The sequence below is a fragment of the Oncorhynchus nerka genome, linkage group LG18, assembly GCF_034236695.1.
Source record: "Oncorhynchus nerka isolate Pitt River linkage group LG18, Oner_Uvic_2.0, whole genome shotgun sequence".
In the NCBI taxonomy this organism is placed as follows: Eukaryota; Metazoa; Chordata; class Actinopteri; order Salmoniformes; family Salmonidae; genus Oncorhynchus; species Oncorhynchus nerka.
The window spans coordinates 59,001,743-59,017,841 of record NC_088413.1 but is presented as its reverse complement, the minus strand read 5'-3'; the positions used below and the strand labels follow the sequence as shown (position 1 = coordinate 59,017,841).

The 16,099-nt window shown below is 41.8% G+C and overlaps 1 protein-coding gene across 1 annotated transcript; it reads left to right on the top strand.

Annotated features, from left to right (window-relative positions):
• The first annotated feature begins 2,879 nt into the window (after positions 1 to 2,879).
• Positions 2,880 to 12,065, top strand: LOC115146647 (prospero homeobox protein 1-like). The gene is made up of 4 exons (XM_029688711.2): positions 2,880 to 4,508; positions 6,156 to 6,265; positions 7,333 to 7,527; positions 10,105 to 12,065. Exons 1-4 carry the CDS (start codon positions 2,957 to 2,959, stop codon positions 10,270 to 10,272), a joined length of 2,025 nt encoding a protein of 674 aa, XP_029544571.2. The 5' UTR covers positions 2,880 to 2,956; the 3' UTR covers positions 10,273 to 12,065.
• Positions 12,066 to 16,099: the final 4,034 nt, after the last annotated feature.

The following is a 16,099-nucleotide window of genomic DNA, read 5'->3' as shown; positions in this document are numbered from 1 at the left end:
TTAAATCTAAAAGCAACTAATATGAGCTCAACTCATTTGTATTGAGGAGTTCTTTTGAATGACAATCCTTTATATGTTTGTCTCTTCACTTTCCCAGTTGTTTGAGTCAACTCCGAGGCCACGCCTCTGTTTCTGTTTGATACAATGACAGTCGCTCCCGCACTCATCTCATCTCTTCACTCGGCGTATAACCCGACCCGACTCTACTCAACGTAACAGGTAAGGTTCACATGCTCTGTGTTATTTTACTTTGGCACATGCTCATGATGACAACCAAGTCTAAATAACTCAGATGCATCCGCATTTTCAAAACTAATGGCTATGATTGATTGTTGGTTGACCTTAGTTGATGTCAATAATGGACAGCATTGTCCACGTCCAAATAGCTTGGCTGCTTATGATTTCAATGTTGAAATCTGTACGTTTTTTGTTTGTTTCTATCAATAATTCAGTGAATAAAGGCACGTTTATTTGGTATTTTAAGGTGATGTTAGACTAACTTATCAAACATTTGATGGACAAGAACTCTCAACTTATCTCATCATCAATAAGCACATATACTTTTCATGACAGATACAAGCTGCACTGTAACAGTTTGTAATGCTTGTCTTGTGAAAATATATTCATATTGATTATATTGATTACAGTTTTTTGGATTGTTTCGTCATTTCTATGCAGATTGATGTATAGGCTGTTTGGTATTATGGTAGAATATCTTGCCTCGTTAAGGTTTGATCAAAAGAAAAGTACTTCATAATGTACCTTTCATCATGAGTTGCCTAAAGAATACGATATATTAGATAGCGTTACCTTACTATATATTAATTAGGCTCGCTTTACTAAAAGTTGCAAGGAGGGTTTCCATCAAATAAATTAGATGAAATAATGATGAAATAATCCTTATTTAAACTGTAAATCAAGTGTTGAGACTATCTGCTCTTCAAGTATACAATATGGAATGTGCTGTAAATTATGACACCTGGGATAGGTGCTGTAAATTATGACACCTGGGATAGGTGCTTTAAATTATGACACCTGGGATAGGTGCTGTAAATGATGACACCTGGGATAGGTGCTGTAAATGATGACACCTGGGTTAGGTGCTGTAAATGATGACACCTGGGATAGGTGCTGTAAATTATGACACCTGGGTTAGGTGCTGTATGTGGAATATGAATGACTTCACTGTATTTATTGAGGATGCCTCTTTTTACAACTTTTTTAGTTGTTTTGTCCTCTCATAAATTGTTATTGTAAAAAATGGTTCATGTTATTGGCTCGAGGCTTATGGTTATTTTGGACTTATATAAAAGTAGAGGTTTATGGTGTGAGGAATAGGTGAAATAGAAATATATCAAATGTGGATCTCTCACAAATGAGTTGTTTTGTTTTTATAGACTGAAATTCTGTCATTTGTAATTTGTAGTTAAAGGTGTATTCGATCCATGCATGTTTTCACCAGGATACATTTTTTACGAGCCAACTTAACCTATTGTTTTTACAGAGATTTTAAAACAGTGCATACATGGTCCACATATCGGAATAAAATCCACTTACTAAGAAACTACAATTTAACACAATTGAGAGATTAAAATATTAATCCCTTTATTTTTCTCTTAATAATATACAGATAACTGCCAAAATAAAGGAAACACCAACATAAAGTGACTTAATAGGGTGTTGGGACACCATGAGCCAGAACAGCTTCAATGCACCTTGGGATAGATTCTACAAGTGTCTGGAACTATATTGGAGGGATGCAACACCATTCTTCCATGAGAAATTCCATAATTTGGTGTTTTGTTGATGGTGGTGGAAAACGCTGTCTCAGGCGCCATTCCGGAATCTCCCATAAGTGTTCAATTGGGTTGAGATCTGATGACTGACAAGGCCATAGCATATGGTTTACATCATCTTCATGCTCATTAAACCTTTCAGTGACCACTCATGCCCTGTGGATGGAAACATTGTCATCATAGCCATGGAAGCCAAAATAAGGGCCTGACCAGTATTTTTCAACATGAACATAAGGGATGTTAATTTCTTAATTAACTCAGGAACCACACCTGTGTGGAAGAACCTGCTTTTAATGTACTTTGTATCCCTCATTTACTCAAGTGTTTCCATTATTTTGGCAGTTACCTGTACATTGAACCTTTGTGTGGTTTTTCGGGAATCTTTTCTTGCCTTTCATATACTGATTAAAGAATACCTTTCATGAGTATAAAACTGCTATTCTTTTTATCATTCATATTGACTATCTCCAACCCAAGATGAAAGGGAGACACTAGTGTGCACTCCCATGTGCCTTGAGATCTTAGAGATTTCACTTATAAATCTGAGGGTCTTCATATAATGAGCGACGGGTCGTTTGATATTCCATGCTATAAATATGTAATAACAACTTTGTTAGCTGAGGTAGTCATTATAAGATCCCAGATTAAATGTCATGTTCTAAAAATGTGAGGCTATTGCATTATATTTTATATTACTTAAATAAATAGAAATGTGTGGTGGTGGACATCACTACTTTAAGCTCCTAACTCAGGTGTCATAAGCATAATGGTGGGAGGAGATTATTGTTTCCCACCATGATTACATAAATTATATTCAACAGAGTTGATTTAATCTAAGTGGTATGTAGTAGAGAAATGAGGGAGAGCTGTCCACTAACATTTAGTAGCCGAAGTGTTCTGGTGCAAGTCCTCTGCTCTATGTTTTGTATGTTTAACTTTCTACTTTCCCCAAAACACAACCATATGAATAAAAAATATTGTTAAGTGTGCTATACTGTTCACATATATACTGTACTATAGATAGTGTACAGAATGAGAGATTTACGGTATGTTCCTTTTTCCCCCTGACTTTTTCTAGAGCAGTCTGAGGTCCAGTCACCTCATACTGACTCACTCCAAGGTGTCCTGACACAGCTAGTAAAAAGGTTTGCACAGTGAGTATGAACCTGAGCCTCCCTGACCAGAACATGCACAACCCCAGTGACGGTGGTCTGGAGGATAACAAGGCTGGGCTCATGATCCCCTGCTTCCGTAGAAACATGTACGATGAGCCTCTAATTTCATACTCCAATGGATCCATCATCTCTCACCTCCTGCGCAAAACCATCCACAACAAGAAGGCTCTGGACGAAAGCCATTTCTACCTACCCACATCGACTGTGTCCAGCTCCACAATGGCTGACTCCAGTCAGGAGGACCAGAGCAGTGTCTCGTCCAAGGACAGCGCGGCAGAGTCTGCATCCCCAGGCAGGCACCTCTCGACCAGGGTCAGCCCTGAGGAGGACAGGCCCCTGAGTGATCACCTCCAGGCCAAGCGTGCCCGTGTGGAGAACATCATCCGCAGCATGGCGGGGTCTCCCAACAGCAGGCTCCATGGGGAAAGTGAAAGGGCTGAGTCAGACACCAGGGAGGCTAGAGAGGCCTACAGGGAGAACAAACGTAAACAGATGCTCCCCCAGCATCAGGAGCACAGTCTCAATGCGGTAGCTCCAGCTAACAAAGGCAGCAGTAGCAGCAGCAGCAGTAAGGATGAAGAGTGCCACAAACTGAAGGTGCAGCTCCAGAGCATGCAGAGAATCCTGAGACAGCTCCAGGATAAGTTCTTACAGGTTTATAACCAGGACGACGCTGTGCACGAAGACAGAGATGACACAGGCACAGCCAGCCCTCCTGAAAATGATGACACCACACCAAGCAAAGAGTCTGGGTTCATGTTCCGTATAAACATGGATGAGGAGTTAGAGAGGAAGCATGACAGTGGTAAAGGGGGCTGTAAGGACAGAGTGAAGACAGACAGAAGTTATCTGACACATCAAAGGGGAGGCAAGAACCTACAGGAGACTCTGAAGCATGAGCTCTCCAAAGCGATGAGTGAGAGTGTAGATATGGTGTTCAAGAAACTCTCCTCCACGGGGCTCAACCAGTCATCTCATCAGCGCATGTGTCACACCCCGGAGAACATCATTATGGGAGCTGAGAGGAAGAGCCAGGTACCCTGTAACCAGGAGCAATCACACACTGAGGAGTCAGTCAAACCCCAGGCTCTAGAGCACTATGAGAGAAGTGAGGCTTGCAGTCCTAAGGATCAGACCGAAGCTCTGTCTCTAGTGGTCCGTAAGCCGCCCCTGAGCCAGCTTAGCTCAGTTACCCCGACGGTGAAGAGGCCCTATCCCTTACACCAGTCTCCATTCCAGTTCAACTACAGCACACCTCTCCATGACAGTCAAATGCTGGAACACCTCCTCAAATACGGGCCCCACACTAACTTCGGAGGTCTCCCATGCATGCCCCCATCCATGGACAGAACCTCACCAAACTCGGTGGACCTACCCTGGTCCATGAGGTCCAAAGTGACATCCAGCCACCTGGCCCACCACCATCACCCATCAGGCCTGGGTCCAGTGACCGTGGACAGTCTGTGTCTCCCTCATGTCAAGATGGAGTGTGGGGACCTGCAGAGCATAGCAGAGAGAAACTCCTACATGTCTCTCAATATATCCTTTTACTGGCCTGAAAAATCTCTTACTCTCATAGTGTCCCAGTTAACGTCTATAATTGCGTAGGATTTGATATAATATTACATACACACTGAAACCTAAATGTTTAGTAATATTTTGTTATCTGATATATACCTTAATATCCAGTACCTCAGTATTCAAAGTCCCTGTGTTTTGCCTTCCCATTTGAACAAAGACTTGTGGAGGTTCATTGCAGCACGAGCAATTCCAGTAAAACAAACTTCAAGGAAATGTTTCTTTTCTTTGATCTCGCTAACCACACAGAAAATTATAGCATCTTCTATAATCTGAGCAGAGTAATGACTTTAAGTCTAGAAAAAGACAAATAAAAAGGAATACAAGGCTTTGATAAGAATTGTCAGGAACAAAAGCCAATTTTCAAAGGCAGAGAAAGCATCAGTTTCTGTCCAGGAAACAGTGTTTTTTTCAGACTTGAAAAGGTACAGAATATATTTCTCTATCATCAGTGTGATAGGGGTGTATCTGAAAGGTCAGTGCTGAGTGCCTGTGGAAAGCAGAAGTGCCTCCCTAGCAGAACACTTGTCTTCTTGAGCATACATACACAGCCATTAAACAAATATGTAGATTTATAAAGTACATGAATGAGTACATTTTATAAATAATGTTTTTGCAAAATAAGAGACAAGCAATCCAAGAAATATAATCCAGTGAGAATATTTTCAACCACACCACTCTGCATTTTATTTCAATGAATGATTATGATAACTATAATGATAATTATTAATATAATAACATTATCATAAGCAGCGTAATAATAATTATGTCCATAATCACTATAATATAAAACAAATTTGGATCATTTTTAAATTTTTGGGGATCATTTTAAAAAAATCGAATATGTTATAGAAACATCACAGGTAAACTGTTGTAAGGCAGCTCTTGTGTGATATGTATTTAAGCTACTGAACAACTCAAAGTTATGTGAAGATCCTTAACATGCTCCGAAGTGGTCATTGTCCTTGGTTGTAAGTATCTGGAGAATAATATTATCAGCTCTCTCTCAGGATATGTTTTATATTTACTGTGTAAAGAGCTATGGTTCTCTTTGAACAATTTCTCATCAATCTTTCATTCCAACTTCCTTATTTCCCTAATAAATGTATGGTGTGCTGTGACCTGCTGAAAAGTATTACCTACGGTGTGGCTGTGGGCTACAGAGAGAAAGACCTCTAAAGATCTAGATGCATAGACAAATTGCGTTGAAATATGAGATATTTTATTTGTTACATGATGTATTTCATTTAATAAGACTAAGTTGTTCCTCCCAAACTACTCATCTTTTAATGTTCAGAGGGATGATATAAAATATAATTTATGAAAATACCAATGCAGTGACAAAAATGTATTTTTAAATGTTAAACATTTGATTAGTTTAATACAATGAAATAGCTGCAACAGAGCCCCAGTCACTAATTAAAATCCCTAATCTAATGAATATTGTTGTAGGGTCATTGTTGACTTCCTGGTTACCGCAGAGCTGTTATTTAGTGTCATCCATTTGAACTGGAGACAGAAGCAACCTAGTATTCTAGTCCATTAACACTTTGAACATTGTATTTGAACTGTATTGTGATTGACTGAAAGTACTTAACACATTGACACATCCAGCAAGGCCTAACCCCCAACCATCTGAAGAAAGCTAAGCTGATGTTCTTCTACACCCGTTACCCCAGCTCCAATGTGCTGAAAACCTTCTTTCCAGATGTCAAGGTAAGCAATCACATTATCATTTAACATGATAGTATTTCCTGCTAGGATTAATAGTTTGTTCTACGTTCACCATATTTGCCTATAGAATACTCGTGGGTGTATTTTGGGGGCAGAATGAGAAGTGGGTTGGAGGAAGGAAACAAAAGAAGACACGGTTTAGAAAAACAAAGCTGTTAAGCCAGTAGCATGTCCTGGGGCATAGGTCAGGGAGATAGAGAGGCATTATTTATTTTAAAAGCCACTCCAGTCAGCAAATGGAGTGACAAAAGCCTCTGCAATAAAGCCACTGTCATTTGGCGTCAACACAGGGCAGGTTTTTAAAATGCAGGCAGGCAGGCTGTGAGGCGAACTCTGGGCCTAACCACGGTATTCCGTATGTCTGTGTGCCCTGTGTGTCTCCTCTCATGTTTCCTCTCCTTCCACCATGGCCGGGACGTCCTACTGGAGCCTGTCCGTGTCTGGCCCAGGCCTCCTCACTACTCTGACCCCTAAGGTCATGGGGGAGACCTGCAGCCAGCAGCCCACTGCATCTCCTCCTTGCCCACGACCCTGTGGTGGGAAGTGGCACTGAACAAAAGACAGTTCTAATCCGGGTGTCTGTATCAATCCTATCAGGCAGAGTCATTGAGAGGGAAGCTTCCTTCTGTCCTTACGCTGCTCTGCGGCTTTCTCACCGTCCGAAAACACCAGAGAAAAGAAAGGTCTTTGATGCCTGCCCAGCCCTTGGGTGTTCTTCTTTCTTTTTCTCTGGATGAAGAGATAGAATAAGAAGGCTAATGTCAAGACTGAGATTGGAAATACATGGCTTTGACAGATGTTTTTTTCATTCAGTAAGTTGGTGGGAAAATATCAGAGTAATTAACATTGAATAAAATGACAGACCAAGGCTAAACATACAATCCATACACACATTTATTGTCTTGTGGAAGGTTTTACAAGTCAATAATGAAAAAGAAATATGACCGTTTTTCCCCCCAAACATCTTGATATCAAGTTGATCGTGACTTGGTTGATAATGACAAAATCAGGCCATCTTCTCAAACTTGTTGTTGACCTTGTGTCCCCAGTTCAATCGATGCATCACCTCTCAGCTCATCAAGTGGTTCAGTAACTTCCGGGAGTTTTACTACATCCAGATGGAGAAGTTTGCCCGCCAGGCCATAGTGGACGGGGTCAGGGATGTGAAAGACATGTCCATCAGCAGAGACTCTGAGCTGTTCAGAGCCCTCAACATGCACTACAACAAAGCCAATGACTTCCAGGTAAGTCAAAATATTTGTATCTTACCATATGGTCAGCTCCTCCCCTGGTATCCAATGTAACTATATACTGTATATAAGCTCGTCAATGTTTTTCCATGACCTTTAAATCATTAGATATTACATTAACACCCTCCCTTTCCAAAGTAAATTGAGTGAATTATGTTTACGTATGGGAACAGTGTGTTCATTCTGCTTTCATCAACACTCCTCAGTTTATACAGCCAATTCTGTGTTTTTTGTCCTGAGAGAAACAATTGGAAACTACAATTTGTATTAAAGTGAGCTAAAAAATACAGTTGTTTTGGCATGAATGTGATATATTGTGTGTGTGATGTAATATAAATGTAATACACCTTCATTAGCTTATCAGAGAACTCCTCACAGAAATATGGGTGTTAAATGTTCCTGGTCTGGTCAGCTACCTCCTACCTCTGTGGTTCTGGTCTGGTCAGCTACCTCCTACCTCTGTGGTTCTGGTCTGGTCAGCTACCTCCTACCTCTGTGGTTCTGGTCTGGTCAGCTACCTCCTACCTCTGTGGTTCTGGTCTGGTCAGCTACCTCCTACCTCTGTGGTTCTGGTCTGGTCAGCTACCTCCTACCTCTGTGGTTCTGGTCTGGTCAGCTATCTCCTACCTCTGTGATTCTGGTCTGGTCAGCTATCTCCTACCTCTGTGATTCTGGTCTGGTCAGCTATCTCCTACCTCTGTGATTCTGGTCTGGTCAGCTATCTCCTACAGTACCTCTGTGGTTCTGATCTGGTCAGCTATCTCCTACAGTACCTCTGTGGTTCTGGTCTGGTCAGCTATCTCCTACCTCTGTGGTTCTGGTCTGGTCAGCTATCTCCTACCTCTGTGGTTCTGGTCTGGTCAGCTATCTCCTACCTTTGTGGTTCTGGTCTGGTCAGCTATCTCCTACAGTACCTCTGTGGTTCTGGTCTGGTCAGCTATCTCCTACCTCTGTGATTCTGGTCTGGTCAGCTATCTCCTATCTCTGTGGTTCTGGTCTGGTCAGCTATCTCCTACAGTACCTCTGTGGTTCTGGTCTGGTCAGCTATCTCCTACATCTGTGGTTCTGGTCTGGTCAGCTATCTCCTACAGTACCTCTGTGGTTCTGGTCTGGTCAGCTATCTCCTACATCTGTGGTTCTGGTCTGGTCAGCTATCTCCTACCTCTGTGGTTCTGGTCTGGTCAGCTATCTCCTACAGTACCTCTGTGGTTCTGGTCTGGTCAGCTATCTCTTACTTCTGTGATTCTGGTCAGGTCAGCTAACTCCTACCTCTGTGGCTGCGGCCACGTATGACCGTGTCCTTGCCCTGACCCATGTGTCACTCTGCACCTGTGGCTTCACAGCCATTATCTAGACTCTAGAGCGATGCGTTATCAAACTGTGGGAAGAGTTAGCCGCATGAATCCCACTAAAACAACCCGGGATTAGAGGACCAGTACGCCTGAGCGATGCTCAGATTGCTACTGACGCGGAATGCTGAGAAAGACGCTGTAAATTCAGAGGGAGAAGGCTGTTTGGTGGGAAAGAGCAGAGACCATTTTCTTTACCTTGGGACCAAGACATTCCTTTCCCAGGGATGCTTTGTGTTGGGAGATGAGGGCAAAGAAAAATAAGTTATGCCAAGAACTTGACTGTTAGCTGGTCTATGGGAAATAATTGCACCGGATAGATCCTTGTCCCAACATCCAAGCCTCGATCTGATGATCTTTGTTGAGAGCAGAGTGAAATTCCTGGGAAGGCTTGGTGCTTTCTCTCTTTCCAAACAGTTAAGTTTAAGGCTACAAAGTCAAAGCAGAATCCCACCACAGACGACTAATGATTCGGAACGGACAGAGAGGACAAAGAACAAGAAGCTGTCCGTTTTTGAAAAACATGCTCGTAGGTCTGAGTGTAATGAAAGATGATGGGAGACAGAGTGCTGGTTTTAAGCGCAGGGCGCAGCATGTGTTTATTAGCAAAGGACCACAGGAAGAGGCAGGTAGCTTTGTCCAGGGACAGGCAGAAGGTCACACACAGGGATGCCAAAACAGTAACAGTACAGGCAGGGAAAGGCTAATAACATAGTCAGGGAGATCAGGCAAGAGGTTGACGACAGGAAATCTGATAGGCAAAAGTACAGGCAGGGAATAGGCAAAAAGGCGTCGTTAGTGAGGATGGCCAAAAAACTACGATACACAGGAGGACTAATACGGAAATAAACAGAGCCCCCGAATAGAATGTGTATCAAAACAAACAATACCTCACAATGATGGGGTGCAAAGAACTGAACTAAATAGAGTGTGTAAATGACATACAGGTGTGTGAACAGGTGATCAGAATTAAGGTGATTGGGATCTGGAGAGTGAGCTGCGTTCAGGGGATCTACTTGTTTGAGAGTGTGAGTTGGAAGCAGACGTTACACAGAGCACCAGTAATGTAAATCAATGAGACAACACACTTACCATCTACTGAAGTGGTTTGCCACTCACAACTTCTAAGCTGTTGGCTTAGATTTTTGTTGCTACCAGTGCAGGTGATTATGATGATACTTGACTTTAAGCACAACATTGTGTTTGATCCATCTACCAACAGGTTCCTGAGAGATTCCTTGAGGTTTCTGAAATTACTCTTCAGGAGTTTTTCAACGCCATTTCAACTGCTAAAGATTCTGACCCCTCTTGGAAGAAGGCAATCTACAAGGTCATCTGTAAGATGGACAGTGATGTCCCAGATGAGTTCAAATCATCCACCTGCCTATAGACAGAGCAAGCAAAAGCCATGCTCAAGGAAGGAAGGACATTTTGAAGTCATGCAATGACAATAAATTCTGATTTTAACCCGTTGCCAATGAATTGGATTTTAGTGAGGAAATTCTGGAAAAAACATGAAGTTGTATTATACACAGCAGGAACCTACTTATGGCACACACTTTTTACAGTCTTAGTAAACACATTATAACACTGCTTCAGCTCTCTCCTATGAGTTTTTGGTAACACATACTTGACACAAAGGTCATAACCATGTCATAATATCTCACAACAGCTGATTATGACACCTACATAAGAAGGTCACAACCCACATGTATTCAAAAAAAAAATTTTCCCTGCCAAGAGGTTTCCTTTCATTTGAACGTTTGTTTCTTCAATATTCTGTTGTTGTTATGAATTCTTTAGTCATGTTTTTTTTCTCATCACATTTTAAATAACTTGTAGAAAATACACTTTATGACACTGTCATGAAGCGTTATGACCATCGTAATCATATAAGGCAAAAAGGCCTATCACGTACATGCCCTTATATCGGTCATCAGTCATTTGCCCCTGAAATCTGCTCCTGCATTCATCCCAGTCATCATATAACATAAACATACTGTTGACACGTAGGCTATGGTGTTATGGAATGTTTTGCCTTGTGTGGTAGGTTTCTGCCTTGTGTGGTAGGTTTTTGCCTTGTGTGGTAGGTTTTGTGGGTTTTGACACTATTATGTAGGTATCATAACCAGCCATAAAATAACGCAATATGTGTATGGAATGTTTTGCCTTGTGTGGTAGGTTTCTGCCTTGTGTGGTACGTTTTTGCCTTGTGTGGTAGGTTTTTGCCTTGTGTGGTAGGTTTTGTGGGTTTTGACACTATTATGTAGGTATCATAACCAGCCATAAAATAACGCAATATGTGTCACAACAGGTTGAAATATATGTGTCATGACAGTGTTATGACCATGTTATAACAGGTTATGACAAGTTATGTCAGCTGTTATGACATATTATGACATGGTTATGACCGTGGGTGTCAAGTAAAGTGTTACTGAGTTTTTTTAAAGACTTAGCTGAGTGCATATGTTGTTACTGTGTCGTTGTGTTTCCATGTGGATTCAATTAATACAATATGTAGTTGCATGTTTGTAGATTTACTGATATTTAAAGGCAGTGCTTCAGTACTATAGTGTACTTGCTAGGTCTGGTAGACTTACAAGTGTTAAGAAATTTGTACTTTTTATACATATTTGACTTATGTTTCCTCAATGGACATGGGATTTAATCGTCTCTATAGGTGAGAGAAAGATTCATTCGTATCAAGTGTCTTATGTAAATGTAAATACGCTACAATTACAGTGTTTAAGACCAAATAAATAACCTAATAACATGTAAATATTGCAAATGACCAGAAACTTACGAAAAAAGCTGTTTAGAAGTTTGTGTGCCTATTGCTATAGTCTATGGCCTACTGTCATCTTACTTCCATAGACACCATATTTTGAGTGGTTATTTGATAGTCCAGTTGATAGATTAAAGCTGCACTTAACTTCATCTTGTGACGTCTTGTTTCGTTATAACTGATTGTAAGTTGCTCTGGGTGAGAGTGTCTACTAAAATTACTTGCATGTAAACAAGCACAATTTTATTTTACTGAATTATTTCACAATTAGTTTCAGGCATTGCCAAAAATTTTGTAAATATAATTGACATTTGAAGTACTAATGTTTGTAACAACCCATATAAAGTATTCTGCCTCAATTCTGAGCCACTAAGGTACCTCTAATCCATGTAATTAAAGACAGCTGTTTGAAGTCCTACAAACTATGTTTCTCACATTGTTCACTGAAGCCAATACAAGTCAACTTTCTAAGGCCTGCATTCATCCTGCGGGCAGCGCGGATGCGAACAACTGCCTTGTCTTAAAAACAGACACAATGCATTCCCTCCTAATGAGTAATGCCCAATGTGACCTCATATCAGAGTTGTGCCACCAAAGCAAAATTCCACAAACCCGTTGACTTTTTCTTCCAGGCACCGGCCCGCTCAAAGCGTGTTAGTCACTTTACAAACACACACGCTCACACACACTGTGACACCACAACTATGAATGGTGTGGTTCCTCTCCCTGTTATCTGATAGAGAGCCGCCTGCTGTTAGCTCAATCCAAGCCTTTCAACTTCAAACCTGCCATGACATTCAGCCATGATGATTGATTATAAATCTATAAAAAGACTATCATTACAATACCCTTAAATGTACGAATAAAGCTTTGACTTCTTATAAACATAAATGAATAGGAATTTTAGCATAGATTGAGAATTGAAGCTTTTTATTAAAGTCAACTGTTTCATGTTAATGTTAATGTGACAATTCACAAAACAAACATTTAATTGAATAACCTGCTAGACACCCAAGCACCAATTGCATCTGAAATGACAACATTAAAGAAATTAAAACATTTGTTTTTTTAGCTTCATAAGGAGGATTGGGGAATACAAACGGAGGTAATCATTTAATAGATCATCTTCCTCCATAAATTTACTTAAAATGTCAACTAAATTAAAAAGCCACCGGTTGAACCAAAGTGCTTTGTTCAAGTCAATTTCTTTTCAAATTTTAAGTACAAGACTTGGTAATGTCTGATATGATCAAATAAAACAAAGAGAATTGTCTCAAATGTCCAACTGCCCCCAGGGTTTACAATGCTAAAGCTCCCATTGTGACAACATAGAAATAGGAAGGTAAATAGGTCAATCGAACTCGACCAAAACAATGGAATTGCCATGGAAACGCGTGGGGCTGTGGGGAAAAGATCCTGAATCATCTCATTGCCCCCCAGCAACATTAGACTACAGTGGCTTGTAAAAGTATTCACCCCCTTTGCATTTTTCCTATTTTGTTGACTTACAACCTGGAATTAAAATAGATTTTTGGGGGATTTGTATAATTTGATTTACACAACATGCTTACCACTTTAAAGATGCTAAATATTATTGTGAAACAAACAAGAAACAAAAAAAAAAAAACTTGAGTGTGCATATCTATTCCCCCCCCCACCCAAAGTCAATACTTTGTAGAGCCACCTTTTGCAGCAATTACAGCTGCAAGTCTCTTGGGGTATGTCTCTATCAGCTTGGCACATCTAGCCACTGGGATTTTTGCCCATTGTTCAAGGCAAAACTTCTCCAGATCCTTCTAATAGGATGGGTACAGCAATCTTTAAGTCATACCACAGATTCTCAATTGGATTGAGGTCTGGGCTTTGACTAGGCCATTCCAATACATTTAAATGTTTCCCCTTAAACCACTCAAGTGTTGCTTTAGCAATATGCTTCGGGTCATTGTCCTGATGGAAGGTGAACCTCCGTCCCAGTCTGAAATCTCTTGAAGACTGAAGCAGGTTTCCCTCAAGAATTTCCCTGTATTTAGCGCCATCCATCATTCCTTCAATTCTGACCAGTTTCCCAGTACCCTGCCGATGAAAAACACACCCACAGCATGATGCTGCCACCTCCATGCTTCAATGTGGGGATGTTGTTCTCGGGGTGATGAGAAGTGTTGGGCTTGCGCCAGACATAGCGTTTCTCCTTGATGGCCAAAAAGCTCAATTTTAGTCTTATCTATCTAGAGTAACTTCTTGTCACGACTTCCGCCGAAGTCGGGTCCTCTCCTTGTTCGGGCTGCGCTCGGCGCTCAGCGTCACCGGTCTTCTAGCCATCGCCAATCCACTTTTCATTTTCCATTTGTTTTGTCTTGTTTTTCCACACACCTGGTTTCAATTCCCTCATTTGCTTGTTGTGTATTTAACCCTCTGTTCCCCCATGTCTTTGTGTGGGATTGTTTATTGTAGTGCTTGTGCACGTTCCCCGTGAGCGCACGATGGGTTATTTTTGTGCCCATTTATCTTGTTGTTCTGGATGCCGCTGGTTTTGATTAATAAATCTCTGGTTATTACCCAGTTCTGCTCTCCTGCGCCTGACTTCTCTGCCGCCAAGTACGCACCCCACTACACTTCTCCATATGTTTGGGGAGTCTCCCACATGCATTTTGGCTAACACCAAACGTGCTTGCTTATTTTTTTCATTAAGCAATGGCTTTTTCTGGCCACTCTTCCATAAAGCCCAGCTCTGTGGAGTGTACGGGTTAAAGTGGTCCTATGGACAGATACTCCAATCTCTGCTGTGGAGCTTTGCAGCTCCTTCAGGGTTATCTTTGGTCTCTTTGTTGCCTCTCTGATTAATGCCCTCCTTGCCTGGTCCATAAGTTTTGGTGGGTGGCCCTCTCTTGGCAGGTTTGTTGTGGTGACATGTTCTTTCCATTTTTTTAAATCGTGGATTTAATGGTGCTCCGTTAGATGTTTGAAGTTTCGTATATTTTTAACCCTGATCTGTACTTCTCCACAACTTTGTCCCTGACATGTTTGGAGAGCTCCTTGGTCTTCATGGTGCCACATGCTTGGTGGTGCCCCTTGCTGAGTGGTGTTGCAGACTCTGGGGCCTTTCGGAACAGGTGTATATATACTGAGATCAGGTGACAGATCATGTGACACTTAGATTGCACACAGGTAGACTTTATTTAACTAATTATGTGACTTCTGAAAGTAATTGGTTGCACCAGAATCCAAGATGGTGTAGCAGTCAGACGTCTGTTTTTGTCTTGTCCCTTCCTGTCCCATGTATATATAGTTTTATTTGTATATATTTCACATATATTTTCAATCTCAATTTCCATCTACGGACTGAACATACTCTCCTGAAACCACCCACCTCACCCAATGTGGTACGGATCTGATATTTTTATACATTAGAACTGGAACCCCCACCAGAAGCTAGCCAGCTAACTAGCTACTAGCTAGTAGTCAGTTTGCCACTGCTAGCGGTCATCACCGTTAACTCGGACATCAGCCAGCCTCAGTCAGCCCGGTCAATTCCTGCCAGTCTGCACAGCTCGATATCAACCCAGAGCATATCGTACTGCTTTTTCTCTACCACATCTACGGATTCCTACTGGAAGCTCTGAACCTTTACACCGGATCATCACAGCTAGCTAGCTGCTATCCGAGTGGCTACTCCTGGCTAATGTCTCTGTCCTGAAGCAAGCACCAGATAGCCTGGAGCTAGCCTCGAGCTAGGCCCATCTCCCAGCTAGCCGAAGAGGTCCATCAGCCAATTATTGGGCTACAATACCACGTTTGCCAATTGGCCTGGACCATTTACTGTCGACGCGGCGCACCGCCGATCCATCACGACTGGTCTGCCGATGTAACCGTCCAAGATGGTTTCGACAGGCTCTTCCGTTGCGACGTCCCCGGATGCCCATCTGCTAGCCCCGGCCCGCTAGCTGTCTGAATCGACCTGTCTCCAGCTCACCTAGCGTAGTAGCACTACTGAATTAGCTCCCTGACTCATATATTGCTACTCACTGGACCCTATGATCACTCAGCTATACATGCCCCTAATGTCAATATGCCTTGTCTATTGCTGTTTTGGTTAGTGATTATTGTTTATTAACTAGCTCTTCTGTTCCACCCCCCACACATGCGGTGACCTCACCTGGCCTAACTGGTGCCTCTAGAGACAAAACCTCTCTCATCGTCACTCAATGCCTAGGTTTTATCTCCACTGTACATCCTACCATACATCTGTACATTATGCCTTGAATCTATTCTTCCACGCCCAGAAATCTGTTCCTTTTACTCTCTGTTTTACTCTCTCGTCGCACTAGACGACCAGTTCTTATAGCCTTTAGCCTTACCCTTATCCTCCTCTGTTCCTCTGGTGATGTAGAGGTTAACCCAGGCTCTGCAGCCCCCTGCACCACTCCCATTCCCC